The sequence below is a fragment of the Sturnira hondurensis genome, unplaced genomic scaffold, assembly GCF_014824575.4.
Source record: "Sturnira hondurensis isolate 20B ecotype Veracruz unplaced genomic scaffold, ASM1482457v3 Scaffold0022910, whole genome shotgun sequence".
Lineage (NCBI taxonomy): Eukaryota > Metazoa > Chordata > Mammalia > Chiroptera > Phyllostomidae > Sturnira > Sturnira hondurensis.
Genome location: NW_028095541.1, coordinates 12,976,153 through 13,001,561, shown reverse-complemented (window position 1 = coordinate 13,001,561; position 25,409 = coordinate 12,976,153). Strand labels below are relative to the sequence as shown.

The window sequence follows — 25,409 nt, the reverse complement described above, 5'->3', positions numbered from 1 at the left end:
TCACCCCCTAGATGCCTGGTTGCCTCAACATCTCCAAGTTCTTTTCACACCATGTAATATAATCCATATGTCTCCAGTTTCAGCTCCCATATCATTCCAGGCCTAGCTTTGATGCTCAAACCCATACACCAAGATGCTAACTAAGCAAACTGAAGAGACTTTTTCATAGCCTTCACCTTCTTTGTAAAACATTTGTCATGTTCAGTGACAATTTATTTCACAGTTATACCTGTCTTTATCATTTAGGGGTCTCAGGGATTCCCTAATACCCAATAGTCATCTCTGCCAGATTTGGAACCCCATTAGGAGATAGCTTCTAGAATTTCTGGTTGTTTAAGGACTGAGTTTAGAACTTTCTTGGGGTTCATTTTTATAGCAAAGTTGGAAAGTAGGCACTAGGCACACACAAGACCGCTGCAGGGTTGTGTCAAGGTTAACACAGCAGATATGGGGGTAACAGCTGGGCTCAGGAGCCCGTTCCATTTGCCTGTCCATTCTAGAAACTGAGGGTGGTATCAAAGTTTCTGGGAATAAAGAAGCTAAATCAATTAGTTCAAAAACACACTTTGGTTCTTGGTTATGTTTTCTTTAGAGAAAATGACACATGTATTATTAGGAAAAGTGAAAAATATGATACAGAAATAGAAAATGGCATAAAATGGTATTTTAAAAGTGGATAGTGATTTTAAGAAAGGAATTTATTTAACCTGCTTAAAATTTGAAACTATGTTATTCTAAGAGAGGCATACTTGTTCCCAGCGATGGAACTTCCCATCTTGGTGATGGTCTGTAATTTCAAGGCACTGCTGCTTGAGGTCTACCTCTGTTTCCAGGTATTGTGGCATATATAGCTTTCTTAGCTGTGATGGGGCAGTAGAAAAAGATTTGCATCTTGTCTTGGCCAGTGTGGCTCAGTGGATTGAGAGCCAACCTGGGAACTGAAAGGTCGCCAGTTCAGTTCCCAGTCAGGGCATATTGACCTGGGAACTGGCCCCCCTACCACCCCCTGGCCTGGGTGGTAGGCCAGGTCCCCAGTTGGGAGCGTGTGAGAGGCAACCAATTGATGTATCTGTCAATGTTTACCTCCCTCTTTTTCTCCCTCCCTTCCCCTCTCTCTAAAAATAAATAAATAAAATCTTAAATCAAAGATTTTCATCTTACTTGAAAGCAGTGATATGATTATCACATTTCTGAAGGAAACTCCCTATTAAGCACCATAATATGATTTAGAAATATTGCTGGTAAACACAAGTGTTAAGAAACTGGCAGAAGTGCAGAGTTAATGATGGACCAGAAATGTCATTATTCCCACTGCAATTCTGAAGCTGTGTTAAAGAGGTAGAAATCCTCAAATTAGAAATTATGCCCCGTCCATGTCTCAATTTATCCACTAAAAAGATTTTGTTATTTTTATTGGGCTGTACATTTATGTATGTACATTTATGTACTGGGACTGTGATATTTGTGAATCGGTTATAAAATTAATATTATTTTTATGCTGTAGATTCATGATATACAAAAGTTAATATGTCTGTTCCTGTCTCGTTTTGTGGCCATTAAATAGGTCTTGCACATTTCTTGTTAAATTTATGCACAGACATTTTATAGTTCCGTTGCTGTAAGTAGAGTCCTTTCTTCCATCACATATTTCTAATTGTTGTTTATATGAGGACACTGATTTCAACGTTAATATTGTATTCTGCTCTGACCATAATTTGCTTATGGTATTTGATAGTTTTTCAGTAGACTTTCTTGTGCAGTAATATTGAGTTGGCCAAAAAGTCTGTTACATGGGTTTTTTTTTTTTCTGTATGATGGCTCTGGTAGTGCTTAGTTGTCTTTAACTTCATTCAAAACAATTTTGTTACATTGTATTGTGGCAGCTGTTATATATCAGCATGCATTTTAAAAAACTTATCAAAATAGGTGAATTTTTATGCAGCCATTTTAATGTTGAAGATGCAAGCAAATACACATCATTTTTGGCATATTATACTTTATTAATTCAAAAAACGTAAAAATGAAACTGAAAAGCAAAGAAAGATTTGTGCAGTGTATGGAGAAGTTGCTGTGACTGATCGAACATGTCAAAAGAGGTTTGTGAAGTTTCTTGGTACTATTGACACTTTGGCCAAATAATTCTTTGCTGTGGGGCTGTCTTATGCATTGGAAGGTGTTTAGCAGCACCCCTGGCCTCTACCCACTAGAGGCCAATAGCAGGAGATAGAGACATACTCAAAATATCCAAATCAATAATGTTATCAGTGAAAATGAAAAATGTATCTTTTATTTTACAGAAAAAAACTAAACAGACTTTTTGGCCAACTCAATAAAATTACAGATTTTGACATGTGTAATGAGCACTTTTTGCCCAAATATTAGAGGGAAAAATAGGATGCATATTATACATGGGTAGTACTAATTTTGTATCTATATAAATGTTTTTAATTCTTTTATTTATGCTTATGTGTTAAAAGTGTAATTCTAGAAAACAATAATGATATCTATATGCAAAATAATACCCTGGAATATGATCGCTAGTTTTATACATAAATAAAAATTGAATTAAAATGAAATTTTTTCCCCTGAAAGTGGGGCCAAAAACATGGGTGAGTATCATACATGGCAAGATATGGTATAGTGTTTGCAAATAATTATGGTTTAACCTCCTTTCTGAAATTTTTGCCATGGGTTTCTTTCTCTGGCTTATTGCACTGAATTGTACCTCTATCACAGTGTTAAATAATAGTGATGCACATTTTTATCTTGTTTCAGACCTTTGTGGCAATACTTCCAGTATTTTTCCATTACTATGATGCTGGCTTTTAGGTTCCAGTCAATGCCTTCAGATTATGGTTTTAGGGTTTGAAGATCTAGGTTTAGATTTTTTTTTTCTCTACCACTAACTCACTCAGAAACATTAGGTAAATCATCTAACTTTTTTATTTATTTTGAAATAAATCAAGAAATATAAAATACAGAAAAATACCTGCCTCATGGAATGGTCAATAATAATTATGAAAGCACTTGATAAGCTCTGCTATATAAATGTCTCTTGTTTTTTCTGTTGCCTCTGGCACAGAATGCTTTCCTACAGAGCTCTCTTAAAGACTGGAAAGTGGATTTCCCTTTGTGGCTCTGGGCTGTTTTGTAATTCCATTCACAATACAGTTTCTACGTATATTCCAAGTTTTGAGAGAAAAAGCGCTTTTTGAACGATGAGCAAATTCCTTTGCTGACATTTAAACAAAATGCATTCCAAACCTGGAGCTTTTTGGAATGCTAAGAAAATGTTGGTCACCTTCTTGTAAAAAAAGTGTAATAAAAAATGTTTATGTACCTCAGCACTTCCTGACTGAGCTGGAAGTGAGTGCACTGAGGTGGTGTTGTTTTGTGTTGTTTCAGTTCTGGGAGAAACGGAACCAGAAAATACAGGAAATTTTGGGAGACTTTTGCTCATGAAAGCTTCTCTTTCTTTTTCCCCCCTCCCCACTTTGGTTAAATTGAGAGGGCCATATAAGTTTGAATCAACTGGAAACAAATTCCTGTCAGTGATCCGTAACCAACATTTTCTTCTGTGTTAAATTCTGTGTTTTAAAGAATGAACTGCGTGTCTAGAGATTCCAATGGCTCTACTCACTTTTTTAGACATAACACTGTCGCCTGGTAGCCTTGACGGAGCTTCCTTAGTGGTTTCTGTGCAGAGTTATGTCTTGATCCAATCTGCTGCAGTTCACGAACTGACTTTTCCTTTGTGAGAAGCCACCACGTGTAGCTCCACTCCGACAGGGTTTACATTACTTGACGTTTGATGTATCAACTGCCCCCTTCCTCCATGCTTAAAAAGTAAAATGTGTGGTCATCCCCTGTGCTTTCTTTTTTTTAATTAAGTATATTTTATTGATTATACTATTGTAGTTGTCCCAATTTTTTCTTCCTTTTCCCCTCTGCCCTGCGTTCCCCACCCAACCTTCTAGCATCCCCCCAACCCTTAGTGCATGTCCATGGGTTGTACATGTAAGTTCTCTGGCTTCTCTATCTCCTATACTATTCTTAACTTCCACATGTCTATTTTGTACCTACCAGTTATGCGTCTTACTCCCTGCACCTTTTCCCGCCATTCTACCCCTTCCCCTCCCCCACTGATAACCCTCCATGTGATCTCCATTTCTGGGATTCTGTTCCTGATGAGGTAAAGTTCAAGGAGTTCATCATCACCGTCCCCAATGTTGTCTAACCTCTCTTACCTTCCTCTGCCGGGCACTGCCTCGGGCTCTCGGGGTTAGGCTGTGGGAGTTATTTTCAGGCAGCAGTCTTTTCAGTCGGCCTGCTGTTACATCAGAGGCTCTGGAGATGCCTCTGGCTTTGTCATGTGGTTGGACTTCGGGAGAAATGGTTGAAATTCATTTTCCTGGATTCATTTCTCCAACTACACATCGAATCACAGGAAACTGCCCTTTCTACAGTGGTTGTGGGTGCCATTTTGCATTAAAAGCTATCCAGGCCTTAATGTTTCTCTCACACACACTAACATAAGGAGGCCATTCTAGTCTCCAGCGTGCGTTACAGATTTATTTGCTGACCCGAAAGGCACATACCTTGGAAACCAGACTCCTTCTTTTATTTATAGATGTTAATTCATTTTTTTGTGAATCTCAAAGCAAAAGCATAGCGAGAGAAAACAGCGTGGGAATGTGCCATGGTGCATCGGTCGACGCAGCTCTTTCAAGCGGCAGTTGTTCCAACAGGAGCAGCACCGTCGTCGTTCACACCTGCTCATTTCACAGAGCACTTGTCAAATCAAATTTACTAAGTTAGAATAAAAGCCAAACTAGAAGGCATTAAACGAATCAGTTCAAAACTAACCCCTCCGCAGACATAGGCCGAATGGCGAGAGGGAGCCGGCCCAGCAGAGTATTCACAACTCCCTTCACCCCAAGCATTCTAAATGAAGGGCTCCAGCCCCGTTAATTCAGTAATAAAACAGCAGTCAGGGGAGAAAATATGTTCCGTTCAGTGGCGGGGGGCGGGGGGGGGGGCTCTTCCTACTTGTAGAAATTAAGATGAGCAAGCTAGAAAATGACACTATGTGTTCAATTCATCATTTTTCTCACTGGGCAAGCTTCAGAGGACAGAAAGCCTCTTCTCATTCTCTACTGTATTGCCAGTTGTTAGCGAAGTGCAGTAGGGATCTGCTGATTGATTGATCTCTGGGGAATATAAAAATACTTCCACCTTTGAAACAATCTTAGTTTGGGGAGGAAAGTATGTATATCTTTTGTTATGTAAATATAGCATCAAGCAAAGTAAATACGATGGGCCAGAATCCATTCTTGGGTAATTGGAAACAGACTCTGTACCAAGCAAATGGTTTACATTACTCCAAAAGCAAAATTTTGCATTTAGTGTAAAATATAGTGGTAAAATATTGAGCTTTTGCTTTCTACTGATAGTGTAAACATTACTCTAAGATACAGTCTCTGGAAATAATTTAGCTAACTCTTATTTTTATATGCATGTTCTGTTCTGGAGACTCGTTGTAAAAATTGATGGAAAGTTATTTTCTGTAAGTGACAGTTTGTTTACAGAAATTCCTTGAGATCTTGATGGTGATTGAAAAAACTGAAATAAATGTTGCCTGAAACCGCCTGTTGCCGGGCTACTCCACACCTTCCAAAGCAGTTCCACACTCTGCTAGTAAACCACCTGAAAATCAGAACGGTCATGCAGGCGGCTCCCTCTGTTAAATGAAATATTTATGTTTCAATCCCAAAACATATTGTGGATCATTTTGGTGTCTTAAGTTGAGGGTACAGAATAAAATTTTCCAAAATTATGGAGGCCAAATGCCATTTTCTCCAAAAGTTTGTGTAATATCTATTTATCTGTGGGCAGATGACTGCTCAGTATAATCAGAGGCAGCCTTTGTCAAGTTAAGTCTAAGTAAACACAGCTGAACATAAGCAAGTTGGACTACAAGGTTTTTTTGAGCTTTGCCAACAGCATATGACCTTGGAGAATGCTGCTTTTTTACTACAATCTGCTTTCAATGGAAAAAAGAATTCTTTTTGTTTCACATTAACAAGTGATGATTAGAAGCTTGTTATGTTCTGGTTTTTACATGCAAGACAAACGAACATCATGCACGCACCCAGCAAAAAGCCACCTTCCTGAGGGAAGCTGAATACTCATTCCCCTCTAGGGAGCTGAATGTATAAATCTGGAGTGTGGAAAACAGTTAAGTGGAGTTTCTTTCTAAAAGAAAACCTTTTTTGTTGTTGCTCATTTTTATTTTGCTTTTTTCCCATCTCTGTGCCATTTCAACAGATTGAAATTGTGGTTCCAAGTGCCACTGGGAAATGCACTTTATTGATTTATCCATTCTTTAAGAAGCATCTGTCGTCAATTGGAAAGAAACTCTGTGGTGACATTAACTTTCGGTTTTCAGTAGAAATTCTCACTAACCGTTTTATGCTTTCCTCTAGTCCTTTCTTCTTCTTTTAGAAATAAATGTGTTTCTCTTCAGTCACCTAATCCTGTCTTCTTTTAGCATAGTATGGAATCCAGTATTTAAAAAATTTAAGGGCATTTCATGGTTCAAATGAAGTTTCTATTAAATATTTCATGTCAAAGGCAGACTAGAAGTGGGAACTTTGAATTAGTAGAGATTTGCCTTGTAACTGCTGGCTTTTCTGTGTCCTCTGACTGGCCAGCAGCCAGATCGACCCTCCATGCTTTCTGTTCCTTCACTTAAGGAAGCAATTTCTTTCCCCTTCGCCCTTCAGGTGTGCCATTTTTTTTTCGAGAAATTTGGTATGCATTAAGGGTGTGTGACTAATAAGATTTTTAAATAATTCATCATTCAAGACTTTTGTACTTTACACTGTTTTGTTTTTTAAATCACATGCTGAATAATATTAGCTAAGAATACACGAAAACTTTTAAATATATGTCCCAAAATATTATTCTGTAGTTATATTTGTTTAAGACCCTTTCTTATTTATGTATCTATTTGTATACCTCTTTTTCCTATATACTGATGTATTTCTATATTAAAATGCATGCTTTGAGGAGGAAATATCAGAATATTTCTGAAGATGTTGCTAAGTAATCCGGCAATGAAACTTTCTCTTTTCTGTTAGAGGCAGCATCATGCATCTCTAAGAGTATGGCCAGCATCTACACTTGAAGGTCCTCCAAGCTCTCCTCCTCTCTGATGTGTCAAAATCAAATCCTTTATGACCCGCCTTCTCCAAAGGGAAACTTGCTCCTCCTCTTTTCTTCCTTAACTCAGTCATCCAAGGCAGAAACCTGAGAGACATTACCGAGCCCCGCCTTCTGCTCCCAAACCTCATCTAGTCATTCCGCCTCTGTCCTCCTAAGCTCTCCAAAGCTTGTCTTCCCATCCATCCCACTGCTACATTCTGAATCCTCAGACTCCTCACTTTTCTCTTAGGCTCCTGCCATGATTCCGCCTGGCTCCTCAAATCCAATCTTCCACTAAGGCTCCAGGGATCTTTCTAAAATCCAAATCAGGTCATATCACAGTTTTTAGGCATTCCCCATACATTTCAGGATAGGGTTCACATTCTTCTTCTTGCCATCCAAAAGCATAAACCCCCCAATGCCTGGCCTCCACTCATCTCTTCTGGTTCATTTCTCAACAGCTCCTCACATACCTCATGCATTTCAGCTTCACCAAGAAGAGTTTCCCGGAGGAGTCATGCAGTGCGTAACACTGGGTTTCATACAGCTGTTCCCTCACCTCGGAATGCCTTTCCCCACCTTCGCCTTGGTACCTCCTGCTCATCTTTACCTCAGGCCTATGCTTTTCCATTTTTTCCAGATCTAGGCATCTGGATAATAAGTTGGTTGGGCATGCTGGCATGAATGGAGGAAGCTGCTTGCCCTGGGAAGCAATTGCCCAGGGCCTTTTCTCCATGCTGCCCCAAGGGTGTATGAGCTCCTCATCTTCTTTGCAGCTCCTTTTTGGGACCACCCCCACCCCACCCCCTGCCCTTGTCACTGCTCCCTCTCCTGTATGCTCCTACAGCACTTACCACACTGGGTTGCTGTCATTTGTTTCCCAAACTGCAAATTGCTTGGTGATGAAATCCATTTGCAATTTGTATTTCTAGCAACTGTCACAGTGCCTGCTAGATAGGATGCATTCATTAAATGTTTGCCAGATGAACCCATGAACCTGTGAATAAGTCAATGAAGACAACACGGAGAACAAATTATATTGCACTTAAAGTTGAGAGATCTGGCTTCTACTACTGGCCCTCTTGTTTACTAACAGTGTGGCTTTGGACCTGTCAGTCAGCTTTTCTAAGTCTCAATTTTCACATCATAAAATGGAGAAATGACACAAGTGTGCACAAAAAGGAAATGAGATTACTTACACATTTATGACTCACAAAATACTCCATAATTATTGTTATCACCATGAATTAAGTTAACCTCGTCCTTAACTATGGTCCCAATAGTAGGGTGGGGGGCGTAAAGTGCTGTGTACAGATTGTAGTTTGTCACTTGACACTCACAGTGAGATAATTTGGCTCTCACTTGGGTAAGCTCCGATTCACTGCAATATGTTTGCCCATTTTCTATCAAAGTACCAGGCATCCAAAGACTGCAAAAAATATTCCAAAGAAAATTGAGTATTCCTCCCATTCTGCTATGCATTGGGAGGAATAAGTGTCAGTCTTTTCGTAAGGTATCAGGAGTTGAAATGATCTATGTATTCTTGCTTCGGTCAATCTAAAAATTTAAGGATACCAAGTACAGATGTTTAGAGTAAAGCAGTGACACGATTAATGTCTTTTAAGTAACTATGTTCTCAGTAGTTATTTTATTCCTAGTGAAAAGTGGGTGTACCCGTTAGATCTTCATAGGAAATTCTCAATGACAAGGATTAGAGAAGGAGCTTTTAAAAACGGAATTTCCAAAGCTGCTCCCCCAGATTCAAATGATATATTCTATCTTGAGAGAGGACCTTCACATTTAAAACTTCCTCCACACAATTAAGAGAAAATGCTCTAACACATCTATATGATTGCATGGGTAGTGTGTAAACCTCTAGTCCAATAGTGGTTACATGGGCCAACCCCAGAAATGAACAGCAGAAGACCAGTTGCTGACTGGTATTTGCCTTGGTAATCCTCAAATTTGCCTTGGTACTTACTCTCATTTTCACTGTCATCGAAGATTCCATCCTAATGTTTTGCATGTTATGGCTACTAAGCAATTTATGTGACCTTCTCTGAGCCATTGCAGAATCAATGCATCCATAACATGCCATCTTGCTCTTTTGAGGATTTTTCACACCAGAGCACCATAGACATAACATGGCTGCCCTTGACCCAGCTTAGACAATTCAAAAACAAAAACTATTTTTGAATTGTTGTGTTACATGTTATCTGTTCCATTTCAAGGTTCGGCATTCAGCAAAATTTGCTACCACTACAGAAAGAGTATTTGCAATTGTAGAATAGTTATAGTTGCTATTTATTCAGTATTACTGGATGTCAGGTGTTTTACAGTGATTATTACTAATTTCCACAGCAGTCCTTACTGTGCAGTGTTTTTGTATCTATTTTACAGATGAGGGAAAAAATAAAGGAGACTTAGAAATTAAGTAACTTGTCCCAAACCACATGCTAGAAAGCATCGGAACTGGGATTCAGACCTCAAGTTCTCTGGCCCCAAATCCCTCCTCTTTCCGGTGTGCCTCACTACTGGAGGGATCAAGTGTGATTAAGCCAGTCCACCCTTCACCATTTGAGCTGATTAGTAGTGAACAGGTGTGCTCGATTTCTCAATTCAAAAGAAACAAAAAGGACACGAATCCCATTAAAAGCAGCTGTAGGAATTTGTCATCTAATGGGTTATTTTCTTTCTCTCTCAAAGACTACCAAAGTTATTGTGGAATTCTACTTGAATAATTCTTCAATTAAACATAAAATATGACTCCTGTTTCTAAAGCAAACAACCCTGGCCCCACAGAACTCCCATTACTTTCTTTTTTTCTTCAGTATAAAAATCATCATCTTTTTCATTTCTGGGCCCACTTGCTGCTTTTCCTAGCCCTGTCAGTTATTTTTATTGTGATGTTTGTGAATAATTAATCAATGTATTTTCATACTTTCACCTTCCTCATCACTTATCTTTCATTTCTTTATTCTGCTATGAGTTCAGATAAGACAGCACATATACAGATTCCTTGCTCCTCCACTTCGAGAATATTTTTTCTGCATCTTCTTGTCCAAGTAAGAGTCTATATATTACATTGTCTAACAAACTAGCTTATAGGATGACTTTTATAAACCTCTTAAAGGAAGCTGAAAACCAGCTGGTTAATGTATATAATTGCTTAGAGTGTGGAAAATAAAAGAAACGCTTTTTCTAAAAAGCCTTACTAACCAGCTCCACCTTCCCACCTCCTATTCTTGTCTTATTCTGAGGGCTGTGTACTTAAATGCTGCCCAGAGGCCTGAGACAATGGCCTACTTCTTCATATGTGTTTTGTAAAGTCTTGTGTTAGGAAACCATTGTGGGTGGCCTTGGCAGGATGGTTTCTCCTCCTTCAGTTCTCTTGGGCTTGGACCCATGTGTCGACCGTATGCATAACAGAGAGTGGCTCACTCATGCTAAGCATGAACTGGGTGTGTGTGTAACTGGAGAGACATCTGAAGTAGTAGAGGGCATCCTGACCAATGGTGTGTGGTACATTTCTAGCCTGAGGGACCCTCGCATCTCTTAGTTTCTTAGAAGAAACTATTCTGCCCACAAATCTGTGACTAGGCTATACCACCCCCTCCTGCTTCCACCTCCTGGATGTGGGAAAGTGATGAGAACTATCCCATGTGCCTACAAGAGCTGGGGAATCTTTCAAGGCAGGGATGTCAAACTCTTTTTACCAGGGGTCACATCAGCCTTTAGGTTGCCTTCAAAGGGCCAAAGGTAACTTTAGGACTGTATAAATGTAATTATTCCTTAACAGTTAAGTGAGAGCTCAGTGCTGCTGCTGGGTAGAAACAAGGTGCTAGGCCAGATAAATAAGGTAGAGGGCCAGATTCGGCCCGCAGGCCTTGTGTTTGCCACGTGTGTTTCAAGGGATGTATGATTTTTTCTGGCTGTTATTCCCCATCCCGTTCCCTGCCCCACCCCCTGGCAAAAAAAGTTTAAAAAAATGAAAAAAGGCAAGTTTTTTGGTGCTTCCGTGATGAAAATATGTAGTTTATTTACTCTGGTCTGTGACAGTCTGACTCTTTTGTGTAATACTTTGATTCAAGGCAATAACTACTATCTTCTTCTCACTGCTCATTCACCATCTATTTCTGGGTGTCTGCAGAGAATTTAGAATTAGAGGATTTTATTTTTAAATCACTTTTGAGTATGCATAGTATATTCCATCACCAAAACCAGACATGTTGGTAAGTAGATCCAGTTTGCTCTGGAACTGTGATTTTTACTTTCTTTTCTTTTTGCACAGCTTTCTGCCTCCCCCACCCCTTTTGTTTATTTTTAAATTGCTTTGCGTTATTGATTATTAAATTTCTCTCTAAAGTCATCAAGAAGGATGGGAAAGGACCCTGGCTGGTGTGGCTCAGTTGATTCGGCATCGTCCTGCTTCTCGAAAGGTCGCCCCTTTGGTTCCTGGTCAGGACACAGGCTTGGGTTGTGGGTTTGTTCCCTGGTCGGAGCACATACAAGAGGCAACCGATCGATGTTTCTCTCTCATATCAAAAATTCCTTTCTTTATCCCTACATTCCCCTCTACCTCTCTCCCTCAAAAAGAGAAATAGCTTTCTTTTAAAAAGTATGTGAATAAGTATAAGAAGTAGCACAGAGGATTGCATTTTGTCCAAAAATACATTATTAGGTCCATTGCCCCTTTCTCTAAATCAATAATTTTTAATGATAAAAATAAATGTTCTTCTTTTATTTTTAAGGTATCTTATTTACTTACAATAACATATGAAATTTATAACACAATATATATGGCAGCTGCTGGGCATTTAAATATATTTAAATCATGTGAACATGCCATTCTCTTGTTTTTAAATTTCCAGGAAATGGTTTGCAAGAACTTTTCTGTATGTTATGCTCATTTTTTTCCCTGATAGTCATTGAGATCTTTTTTTAAAAATCTAAGACCTTTTGGGTGCTTTCTCTCTTTATAATTTCTTTGATTAGTGTTTAAGTACTATGTCTTTAATACCTTGTGATGCCCACAAAATACTCCTCCTGAATATTACGTTTCCTAAGGCCATAGCTGTGGAGCCTTGCTGTTTAGACTTGCTGCATCTAGTGTGGGTGGCTGTTGACAGCAGTGGTCCCAGCCCAGGATGGCTCCACATGGTCCCGGGTAGAACCATCTCAGCTCACTCTCCAGCAGACACCCAGCCAAGAGTCATTTGCAGCTCTCAGTCTGTCACTGGGCCTTTGGGTGGCTTTGGGACAACTACCATTAGCGTTTCGGTTCTCTTCAGCCCTCCAGTCCCAGATGGTATGACCTTTTGCTGTTGCGCAAAAGCAAAGCCAATAGCAGGCCAGACCGGACCCTCTCAACGCTCCTTCCCAAGTAGATTGAACGTCATGACCAGTGAGCTCTGTTTCAGTAGCTTCGGTCTTGGTGGTAGTTGTGCTGTTTGCATGGTGATTCTGTTTCTTATTGCCTGTCCCTGTTCCTCTTTAGACATCACATAGCTCCTACCTCTCCGGGCTGCAGTAAAAATAACAGATTAAAACTGACCCAAAACTGTTTGTAAAACCTCATCACTCTGTCAAAGTATAAAAACAATGCTCTGTTCTTTCTGAGGCAGGCCTGAATAAAATATTCTACTGAGAGCAGCAGAAACTGAGTTTACTTTAGTTTATAAAAGCTTATTATGCTACCCTAGAAAAAAATTCTTAGGTTGAATAATTAGTTTTTGATAACTCCGCGAGGATTAATATTTGTCACCCTATTTTCCCAAAGGAAAGATAAAAAATGCAAGATTACAGAAAATGAAAGGCCTCGCCATCACAGCGATAGAGAGCTGGGCCAGCGTGTTTATTTTCAAAACAGAAAACAGATCTTGTAACAGTCTGTTATGACCGTGGCCATGCCAGCCAGAAGAGGGAAGGTGATTGGGTTGTTCTGAAGTAGTCAGTGATATAGCACAATAAAAATCTTGGGTTCCTTCGTTCTCAACTTTGTAATGACTGTCCCTGAGTTATACGTCATAGCACAGAAAAAAGTGGTAGTTACTGGGAGAAATAATGCAATTAAAGTGAGGCGATTTATCAAAAAATTGTTTTTAGTGATATTATATTCGTGTTTAAGCAAAAAATAAACAATGAAAAGTATTTTTGAAGCTGCATTCTGAGCAGTATTTCCCCATAATGTTCTGAACAATTATTTCTCTATAAAAATATCGTATCTGCTTAGTCACATGAAGAGAGAATCAAGAACTTGGTTCATTAAATACAGTCCTAAGACTGTTATTTGACCCCTGTTGGAATACTAGGAATCCATAATAATTTTTAAAAAGTAGCAAAGAAATGCTGCCTGTGCTGCCACCGTGGAGTGAACACCCGGACTCCCAGCGTCGTGGCACGTTTTACTGGAAGCAGACCACTCGGATGCTCCACTGCAGTTCTGCTAACGCGGTGGCCCCACCGGGTAGAGTACCGTCTACTGCAGAACGCCTGCGGAGCTTGCTCCCTGCCTGTCTGTGATCTCCGTTATCACAGACTCAGGGGTAGGACAGGAGCCTGCCCTGCCCTTTTGAGAAGTACTCCTGTGGATTTTATTCTCTTTTCCACAGCACCTGAGAAGATGGGTTAGAAATTAGGGTGTGCTAGCCTCTACCTACCTGTGGGGGGCGTAGCCCCTCCAAGGAGCTTGGAGTGGCCCTATGACTAAAGGAGGCCTACTGAACGTCCCCACTTCCCTTAAGAAATTGTCACACCATAGCCTTTACTTACTATGTGCCAGGTACAGTTCCAAGAACTTTACACTTAGTATAGGTGGCCCTCGAATAATGTTGTTTCATTCAATGTTGTTTTCTTACAACGTTAATGAGAAAAAGAAATCGATTCTTGCCGGACCCACTGCCTGTGTGGGTTGGCGTATTCTCCCTGTTTCTGTGTGGGTTTTCTCCTGTGTTCCAGTTTCCTCCCTGTCCCACAGATGTGCACAGCGGGTTAGTTAGCACGTGGTCTCCATCATCCAGTCTCAGTGGGTGTGGGGGTGTGCAAGTGCACCCTTCATTAAAAAGGTGCCCCACCTCAGGGTGCATCCCACCTTGCACCCTGAGCAGCCAGGCCAGACTCCCACCACCCAAGATTCTGAACTGGAATAAAAGGGTTGGGGCAGAATTCTCTTACACGTTTTTATTCTTCTTTCTTAAATGTATGTGTAGCTCACATTGAGTTCAACGTTTAATACTGGAAGTGCTTTGGGTCTTTACTTAGAAGTGTGGTGATAGGTTTGTTCCCAGAACATACCACAGAAACTTAACTCTTGTTTCTATCTATTAGCCTATGGTAAAGCTGGTTTCCTCACATGCTGTTTCACTTAACATTGACGTTTCCAAGAGCCTATCCAGGACATTAAGTGAGAACTTCCTGTACATCACTTACTCCTCACAGCAACCTGGGGGAGTAGGTTTAACTCTTACGCCCATTTTATAGGGGGAGACACTTCGGTGCACTGTGTGTAAATGATTTTCTCGAGGTCACATGCCTAGCTGACGAGTTGGCTAACATCGTCCTGTGCTCCTAAGACACATCTCGTATCTTAGACAAATTATTGCACAAAACGGTGGTTTCGAGCCATGAAATGTTTTTGTTTTCTCCCTAGACATATCAACCTGTTATCCTTGAGGAACTTACCCCCAGTTTTTTTCTAGCTCACTTGTATTCTAAATGTAGGTGATGATAGTGGAATACAATCTGTGTGCCATTGGAACTTAATGAATGATTTGGGATGTGGATTCCTCTGTCAAGATTTAAAATAGAGAGAGGTATTCTCTTGGTCAAAACAGGTCATCAGAAACCTCTTGACTAGGAGTCCTCTTGGACCCCCACCCGCAGCCAAGGCAGGGCAAGGCACTGACTCCATCTTTATTCCTTCCTAACTGCTCCTGCTCATCGGTGCCATAAGCAAAAACCTTTCCAATTTGCATTTCAAACTCCCTCCCCTTCCAAGTTTAGACTCTAAATGACTGTTCCTGCGATTAAAAGCAGAAAAATCACAGAACCTTTAAATGTAGAAATGTGTGAACATAGAACACTGATATGCCAAGTATAGTTTTAACATCTTAAGTGTATTAAAAATGTTGAAATGCATTTAAAATGTAGAAGAAAGACTGGTAATATCATCCATCTTATGTCTGAAGTATGTTTTTGTCTATTAATAAATGCAGCAGATGAACTGTGAGTAGGGAAACTCATTTGCTACTCTTCGGAAAGATCCAAGAAGGTTGTGAACATCATCTCCCTTCCTGTGTCTTTCTGGTGTTAATGCAGTCAGACAGGTTTGACATGAAGATCTCCTAGGCTGAAGTGTCATTTCTAGAGATGGTTATTTGAGGAATTTGGGCAGCAGTGTGAGCCAATTCAAAGATACTCGGCTGTTCACTCATCAAAGGATGGTTTTTCAGAGACGCTGAAGGCCTTGTCAAATACATGGATGGAGCCAGACTATCCAGCCAATTTCTAGATTGTTATGAAGGCATATTTTTTTTCTTTTAAAGGGTCTTTTGCTGAATAGAGTCGTATTAGTATTTTGTAACTGAAAACTATTCAGCTGTATATTTATTGAAGAAGTCAGCCTTCTAGAACTGCAATGGAGCAGCTATAGAGTTGATCTCAGGAGAAACAGCCCTCATTAAGCTTTAGCTAAAAGTCAGTACGTCCATCCAGTTTTCAGACATAGTAGCCCGACCTGCCTGTAAAAAGGACTGCTCTTATAAACAATTAGTGCTCCCCGTAACACAGAGACACACAAAAGTTATGCATGCATAGTTAAGAAGTCATTTCTGAGACTTGGGCTGAAACCTGAGCTATCATGGATGAAATATTTGGGGGAACATCTCTGACAGCCCCCTTGAGGACATGAAGTAACAAAATCCATTAGACACTTCAAGGTAGTAGCCATTCTTTAGTGCGGCCCCAGCGCTCTTTGTCTTGGCACGTTCTAGTATTTGGCACAAAATAGCATCAGAAAGCCATTTTGTCTTTGAAGATGATATATTCTGCGCACTTAATCCATTCATCTAAGCTGATGGGCTTTGCCCAGGACTGAGGTATTTCATCTTTACATAATGATTTTCATATTAAACCTCTGAACAATATGAATTTTTTGGTGACTGCATTCAACCCCATATTCTAGATATAAGAAAAAATGAGAAAGCTAACTTTTTTATTTTATAGAATTTACATAGTACTAGATACATGGGCTCAAACTCTCTTCTAAATCTCTTACAAAATATTAAATCATGTGTCCTCATAACAAGACTGTGCATCCAGTACCATTAGCCCCATTTTATAGGTGAGAAAGCCGAAACTCAGAGAAGGCAAGCCTCTGGCCTGCCGTCCCACAAACAGTCTACAGTGGAGGAAGGGTGCACCCTGCTGTCTGGTTCCAGCGTCTGATCTCCAACCGCTGAGAACGCTGCCTCGTGCCTCACACCAGACCACACTCATAGCTCATAATGATGAGCGAATGATGGAAATGAGAATATTTAACATTTCCAGATCTTCTTGACGCTCGCCAACAATTTCCTCCCCATAGACCTCATTCTAATCTTCAAAGCAAAATTTCAGACTGAGAGTTGTAGACTTTGGGAAGATGGAGCCTTTGAAATCACAGACGAGCAATCTTGGTAGAAGGCAGTGTGCATAGTAACTTAGCATCAACAATATTTAATATATTTAGTGGAAAAGATTAAAAGTGACATTGAGAAATTATAATTGGGTGGTACTCTGCTTATTTCAAAGTTTCTTTCTTTCAAGCTGTAAATTCCACTTCCTACCTACTCTTCTAGCATTCTAGCCCAGACTGATGGGGTCAGGGTAGCTGTGCATTTTACCAGAACACAGGTACAGCTGGGACTTAATAAGAAGCCACTAGGCTCAAACCTTTCTACTCTGCCTAACAAGGAAAGCCATCAAAGCCATAGCTCCCTAACTGATAAGGAACCAGGCAGTGCACTCGTAGGTTTATCCACAGACACGGCTACTCTGGAATAATAAAGGTGTTCTGCTATTGGTGGTGTTAATCGAAATAGAACCTATTCTGAAAGCTTTGAGATGTCCATTTTCCCCATCCTGACCAGGGAACTCTTCCCTATCAGTCCAAAATAGAAGGGTATGGTTTCTAATTTTTATTTTCTGGCAGGAGATAGAGAGGATGGTGCATTGACAGAAAGGCAGTGCAAGGTGGGGATCCTGTGGATCCAGAACATCTGGGCAGCGTCAGCCATGGGGAGGCCAACATGCGAGGCAGCAGGAAGGAAAAGGGTCTTTGGCCAGAGCGTGGAAGTCATGGCTGCAGGAAACCCTGGCTGAATTTTTGGAAAAGATTGTTCTTCAAACTCTGAAATGATCTTGGAAGCCACCCATTCTTTAAGGCCCCAGGATAAATAATTTAGCTAGTACATTACAAAAGGAAAAAAAAGACTAGAGCCATCCATGAAGATGAGGTGGACTTTACTGAATAATTCTCACTATTCAGAAAGCTTGCAAAGCTTCCCCAGCCCAAGGCTCACAGAACTCACGCTCCAGTAACACTTCTGAGAGCAATAACCTAGATGTTCACTGAGCTAAGTTGCAATCCCTTCCTGAGGTTTTAAAGCGGAACTCATTTCTTTGCTGAGTGGAACTGGAAGAAGCAGGTTAGTCTCCAACAGGTAAGTGTTACAGGTTACTGGGTGGTTTTCTCCCTTTCCTTTTTGGAAAAAAAAAAGTCACTTAGAATGATTTCTCTTTACCATTCAAAAGCTCTAACTACTCTAAAGAGAGGATAACCACAACAATTTCTTCTAAAAGTGTTGCACAACAGCTGTCTAGAAGTTATTTAGCAGTAATATATCGCTAAAAGAAGTGGTTACATAGATATCACATCTATTAAAATGACACCAGTTAAAGTGTGAAAAAGAGCTTGAGAGAGCTTATTTAGACTCCCTATTCTGTGATTTGGAGAGATATTTTGACATTACAAATTAAATTATAGGAGAACAAAAGTTTTGTTGTAGTTCTAGGGTTTAAAGTATTAGTAAAAAGAACAGAAAAAGGTGTTTAGTAGGTTTTTCATAGGTTATCATTCCACAGACTCTCTGTGTAAACAATGCATTTGGCCTCGCCAGGGTCCTTGAAAGTGGCTTTAGCAACTGAGATCACTGGGGCAACAAGACGCAGCAGTGACAAACACGACCTTCAGAGTCCCAGGGCCAGCTTCGAGCTGAGTCTCACAGCCCCGACTGCCTCCCACTGAGTCCTTTGAGAGTTTCTGGACTCCTCTAAACTGCAGGGTTGTCTGTAAAGAAGGGGCGTGATGCTCTCTCAGGGTTATCAGAAGCATTTAACTGGAGATAACATTTGTAGAATTCCTGGCATAAAAATAAGCATTCAATCAGTGTTAGTAATTGCTGTTTTAAAGATAACCCCTTCTCGTAACGTTGGAATCTCTCAGTATTCACATTTACTTTAGCTGAAGCTAGATTTCAAATTCTTTCAAGTTGTTTCTATTTATTTCACAGGCAAAACCCACCGCCACATCAGGGAAGACTGAATAGTAGATTATTATCTTATTTATTAACAAAGGCTAAGGCTAAAGTAGAAGTTCAGTGAGAAAAGCAAGTTATAAAACATATACAGAATGACCCCATTTTTAAAAATGTCTATCAATGTTCTTGGAAGGCCATATATCTAAATGTTAATATCAGGTATCCCTAAGTCCTTTATTTTCTCTTTAACACTCTTCCCCAGATTTCTGCAGTGAACCTGCATTTCTTATTAGAGAAAAACAACATATGCTACAGTTCAAAGGAATGGGACAGAGAGCCATGATGGATCCAATCTGTGGGTGTGTGTGCGGCCAGGCTGGATCTTCTGTGAGTGGCCGTAGAGAGAGAACCCGGTAGAGAGAGAACCGTGGTGAGGGGAGCAGGGAGCCCTGTGATTGCTCGCTCCACATGTGTCAGGTCCTAAAGTCTGGAGCAATCGGTCTCTCAGAATCTTCAGCGAGGTTCTGTATCTGCTCTCCTCACCAGGTCTTGTTTTTAATCTCACTTGTTCCAAGTATGTAATTACTCCAGAAACTGATCTGTTGTCTCGGGGGCTCTTGGGACCTCTGAGATCAGAAACACACCAAAGCCCTGGCTGCCCACACCTGCTGTCACCAGTCATGGCCCCGAACTGACCCAAGTGTGAGGAAACACAGTTGCCAAGCATCTGGAGCCCTGCCTCTCTCTAGTGTAACGGAGGGAAGCTTATTATATGACTTTTAGGCTATTTAATTAAAAATACGCATATTCTTAATCATACTTAATTTTACTTCTATTTTAGTGGTATGAGTAATACTTTGAGAAACATTTAAAAACATTCCTAACTTTAGGGCTTATTGATTAAATTTGAAAAAAAATCTCAGAGCAAAAGATTTGGCCATATTTTTGTTTCTTTTTATGACTCTAACTCTTATTTCAGGAATATATATCAGAATTAATGTGTTTCTAAATCAGCATTTATCAAACTTAAGTGGACACTTTACCCACAGAGCTTTGTGTTTACCCATCTTGAGTTGCAGCAGACCTGAATTTTCTGTATAGTTTTTTCTCTACTTAACTGTATAAGAAAACACATGTCCAAACCGAGGATAGCCCCACTGTAAGTTTCAACATGCTTTGGGTTTTACAGCGTTCAAGATTTTCCTAACTACACACCTCTTTTTTTTCTTTCCTTTTCTTTTTTGGTCTTAAAACACGCTCTTTTGGCTGGTTTAATACGTTGTTACTGCCAACCAGTTGCTTTTATGGTAATTGACAGCGTAGCTGATTTTTGGAACCTTAGAATCTAAAAAGGCATTTTAGCTCAGACTTTGGAGAGGCCGAGCCAAGCTACTTGCAGAGTGAGAGCTACAGCTGAGCTGGAAGTAGGGGGCAGTCAGACCGAGGTCTGTGCATGCTAATTAACAACAGGGAAAGTCTGCTCTAGCTCAGACTTGCAGTTTCTCTCTTTTCAGCAGCGTTCAGAATCCTTCCTCCTCCTGTCAGACTGAGCTACTGGGTGCCACTTGTGGAGAGGAGGCGGTGAGACCACCTGCCTGCAGTAAGCAGAAGTGGCATGAGCCCCTGGTGATGGGTTAACACCCGCCACTCCTTAAATGCTGACAGTTGACTGAAAAGGCACAAGTATTTCAACCGGATAAGAGCCAGCAAGTTTAAACTTCAAAGGGAAAGAGCATAAGGAAAAGAACCTTTATATTTAATACAATTATTTAATGTAATTCATGCATTGTAAATTTTCTGAGTTCCCCATGAAGGAAGCCGGTTCTTTAAAATGCCTGGGGCATTTCCCCAGATTTTATCTCAGCATAACAAATAGAAAAAAATTTCCCCAAACTCCCGCATTTTTATAGTTCTTTGCTTACCTACAAAAACACAAATTTTTCTGAGTAAAAGGCCCCTGTTTGCTATCTCCCTTCTGCTAGTTCTGGAAACTAGAAACCCTACATGGCAGGAGGTGGCTGTTAGATGCATAATGTCCTGGGGGCAACAGGAAAGAATACCCTTCTAACACCGGTTCAGATTTTCAACTGAATGACCCTGCACACAGAGACCCACAAAAGCTGTAGTAGTCAGCTTTCTCTTTCCTGTTGGTTTGAAATGTTCGACATGGAGCTTTGTTATACAATGTTTTAGCATCAACTACTGTTGATGGAGAATCAAAATGTTTCTCCTCTGCATGCCTTCTTATGAAGACTTTTCTTCTGTTGCTGAGAATGGAACCCGATCCCATACCTAATGACACTGCATGTGCCCGTCTGCCTTAGAAATGAAATAAAGGATTCAGTCTTTTGAATACTGCCGAGTACATTGTTGAAATTTGTGAAACTAATTAGGAATACCCAAGTGGGAACTGGGGTCTGTGTTTTTGTACTTCAAAGGTGTTTTCATAGGCACCAAACTGTAAAGCACATATACCCAAAGAGTAAGCAGAATTTTATAATCTCACAGGAGGCTGTAGTAAACTTGTTTCTCTGTGGCACAAGTTCAAGGAGGCAGCCCCAGGGAGCACAGCCATTCAGGGGACTGCAGGACCTACAAGTTCACTCTTCATCTCAAATAGAAGCTCTCCGTGGGCCTTAGCAGTGAATTACATGTTCCCCTTCCACAAGCAGGCTGCACTCATTTCTGGCATTTCTGGGCTCTGTAACCCATTACATATTTGATAGCCACAGGCTTCTTTCTTGCAGTCGGTGCCATAATCACTCTCAGGTTGACCATTCAGGTGGGAAGTCTGATTCTGGCCCCACGTGTGTGTGAGACTGCTCGCTTTGTGAGCCAGGGCATCGGTTACATGGTCTTTTCTAAATTATGTTTTGTTATTTCCCTAATGTTATTTAAGCTTCATGGAACTTATTCTGCTTTTGCCAAGTCTTTCCATTGAATAAATATCTCCATAACCTATTGCTTCACTCTGGCAACAGAATTGTTGCAATTTGTGGGCAAAATTGAGCAAAGGCATAACTCTTTTTTCCCCCTCTGTAAAATGTCCAATGTGCTGGCTTTCCTCCTCCTAAACAAAAGCCTCGACTTGTTCTGTGTTCTGGTAGCACCTTGTGTCTGGCACTCCTGCATCAAGATTCACGGATAACAGCCCTAAACAAAGAATGATTTAATGGGCATAATGCAGACATGCTCTCCACACACAGGGGCACTAATGCTAAATAAGTTAAAACACAAAGTGCTTAGAATAGTGCCTGACACATAGGAAGTGATCTGTGAACTAGGATCATCAGAGTTCTGTGAATTAAAAGTTCCTCCATTTACATGAGCAGTTTTGTAATACTAAAATTTCCAAAACCAACAGCCCCAATAGCTAACCATCCAGGCAGAAGTAATAGGAGCCAGAAGATCCAGAGGCTGACCATCCAATGGCTCACTGATCCATTTATTTCCCCCAAAGGATCCCTAAAACGAAAGGAGTCCACATGAACGAATGCCACTTGCTATTCCATTTGGGGTTAGACATGTATTATCTCATTGATTCTTTCTGACAACCTTATCACTTATTTACTAAATGCGTTTGTTTTGCTTGCTTTTTTGATTCTTTAAGACCTCAGGATCCCTGGGTGAAAGACCATGCAAGAGCTCACAGTGATCCATTACCGTCTCCCTGTCTGCACCGTAACGCCCGACTTAGGATGAGTTAGTGGGCTTTCCCAATTCTTTAGCTTCATAGAGAACTTCGAAGTTTTGCTGCCTTATCTACATGGCTACTTGGTTATATTCTCTTTACCACGTCTTGCCCGGGAATTTTGCCCTGGTTGAACAATATTACAATCACGTTGATGTTTTTCTTCTAGTTCTATGACTGTCTTAGATCCCAGAACCAGAAACTGTGGTTCTAACCAGCCTTAAGCATTGCAGAGAAAAAAATTGCTTTCAGAAATATTGAGTCAGGGGTGGTAAAAGAACGGGAAAGGACTGAGAGCAGGAAGAGACAGCATCCGAAGGCCACAGAGCTAAAGGAGAGCCCGGAGCAAACACTGTTTTTCATGTTTCCTGTGTGCGGCAGAGTGCCTCATTCTGTAACTTCTTGGTAATGTGTTTGTTGGGGATGATGCTGGTGACTTAGCCACTATCTAGTTTTGGGGTCTCACAGACTGATGGGGAGTCCCAGGTCCACTCTTGTTCCCCACCTCCCTGCCATGCTGGCAGCCCCTCGTTCCCTCTCTCTGTCCACTTTTGTGTTCCCAATTCATTGAGCCAGAGGAACTGTCCAGAGAGATTTAATCACGCCCAAGAACCTGTTTTGTCTCTCTTTATATTGATGAGGTACTGGTCGACATTAGAGTTCTGAGAGAGGGAGCCGCAGGGAAGGAAGTTCTTTTGCAGCTTGGAGACTGGTGCCTGCTTATTTTAATGTGCCAGGGACTCCTGTATGTATCGCTGTCAGCATTGGGTGTATTACTCACTCGTTACCCAGCCAGAGGGAACTAGTTGCCAGTCCTTCTTCTAAGGTGGAGATTTGATTCCCACCTTAGAAATCATAGAATATTGAGCCAGAGGCACCCTGAAGATCTTCTAGAAACATCCTCATTATATAGTTGAGAAAATTGCACCCCAGATGTGGTGGGGCACCACATTCTGGCCAGAGGTACACTGCAGATTAGTGGTGGGGTGGAACCGGAACCAGAACCTGGCAGTCTCGTTTGCCTCCTTGTGGGAAGGCCCAATTTCTCAGAATAAATTAACCTCAGAATTTTGTATATCTGTGAAAGCTATTTTTTATTCTTTATTACTTGTCTTCATCATATGCTTGCTTCTTTGTAAAGAGTTTTTTGTATCTTAAACTACTCTATCTTTGTGTAAAAACAAATTTTCAGCATATTTTCTTTTTTTAATTATTGTTATTCAATTACATTTTTCTGCATTTACTGATGAATTTTTTTATTGATTGATTGTTTTAGAGAGAGAGAGAGAGAGAGATCAATTTGTTGTTCCACCCATTCATGCACTCACTGGTTGATTCTTTTTTTTTTTAAATGTAATTAAAATATATATATTTTATTTTTTTATTTTCCAATTTTTTTATTTAATTATTTTTCAAGTACAGTTTTCTGTCTATTACTCCCATCCCATCCCAGCCCCCATCCTCCCCCCTCCCTCCCATTTCCACCCTTCTCAGTTGTTGTCCATGTATCCTTTATATAGGTTGATTCTTGTATGTGCCCTGACCAGGGATCAAACCCACGACCTTGGCGTGTCCTGAGGACGCTCTAACCAAGTGAGCTCTCCGGCCAGGGCCTGGTGAACTTTCCTAGTAACTGATGATGAAACTCCTGAGATTAAAAAAAGAAAGGAAGACAGTAATTGAATTTTTGCTTTTCTTTGCAGACACTCTGGAAAATGGATCCAATAAGGGCGACAGGTGAGCAGTGGGCTTCTATTTGCTGCTCATGCTTTTCAGTGGTGCTGTTTTTTACATAGATGCAACAAGTTTGATCGTTTTCTTCCCTCTTTTGCTTAAATTCAGTGCAGCTAATAGAAAGGGAGCGAGCAAGGATGACACGTACTGGAAGGAGATCAATGCGGCCATGGCCTTGACGAATCTCGCACAAGGGAAAGACAAACTGCAGGGAACCACCAGCTGCATCATCCAGAAGTCGTCACATATAGCAGAAGTAAAGACGGTCAAAGTGCCCCTGGTTCAGCAGTTTTAGTAGTTTGTCGCTTTTCAGATCGATGGCTGGCCTTCACCCCAGTGTGTTTTCATAAGTCCTCAACTTAAGAGCTGAAGCAGGAATGAAAATGACTCCCTTTCAAACCTCTTTTTATTTTTAAATATCCTGACTATATCATTTAGTTGCTTCTGTAAAAGACATATAAATTATAAAAAAAACTCACTTTAATCTAAAATATTAACTTATTCTATGTTACTCAAACTATGCATACACTGTCTGCGTTGCCATCACAGTAAGTGCCTTGCTTCCCCAGAATAAGCTACAACGTGGGCACAGCAGAGCAGCTATGCCTCAAAATGACCACGCCATAATGCTTGCTAGTCTGTGTGTCATTCCCGATGGACCTGACCAGTCCAGGACTGAAACCATAATTGCCAAAGCCCTTGAAACGTATTCAGTAAGTCACGTGTTAAAATTTGGAAATCTTTCAGCCCAAATGAAATGTTCCTTTAAGAAAAACATCTGTCGTATGTAAAATTATTCAGTGTGCTGTTCAGAGAGACAGCGAGACTTTTATGCATGTGTCTTGCCTGCGTATCTAATACATTACAAACTTCCAAAATGAAAGGAGCAGTGATCACATAATGTGTACATTTAAGAAGAATCACGGTGACTACATTGTGATCAGAAAAACTTTCCAAGCACTTCTGGGAAGTACAATGCCCTTTAGAGTCAATTTGAATTTCCTTTTTCTCAAGTTTTGCTGAAGTGTTTAGTTTATCATATAGATAACAGGAAATTTTCCTTTGTAGAACTAAACTTATTAGTTTAGTTTTAAAACATAACCTTGATTGCATTAAAGTTCAATTATTTTTGTGGTGCAAATTGTTTTTCATAAGGAATGGGTAAAAACCTTTTATTTGGTTCATTTCAAATTACAATTGCTGATGGGCAATTTATTTTGCAATGAGAACAAGATAATGAAAGAAATGTATCTCTGTGAATA

General features: G+C 40.4%; 1 protein-coding gene across 1 annotated transcript in view; it reads left to right on the top strand.

The window, feature by feature from the left end:
• Positions 1-25,081, top strand: part of MKX (mohawk homeobox) — a 58,342-nt gene extending 33,261 nt beyond the window's left edge. The window contains exons 5-6 of the mRNA XM_037037219.1: positions 24,117-24,150; positions 24,256-25,081. Coding sequence (XP_036893114.1) covers positions 24,117-24,150; positions 24,256-24,442 — 221 coding nt within the window. The 3' untranslated portion in view covers positions 24,443-25,081. The remainder of the gene's footprint in view (positions 1-24,116; positions 24,151-24,255) is intronic.
• Positions 25,082-25,409: the final 328 nt, after the last annotated feature.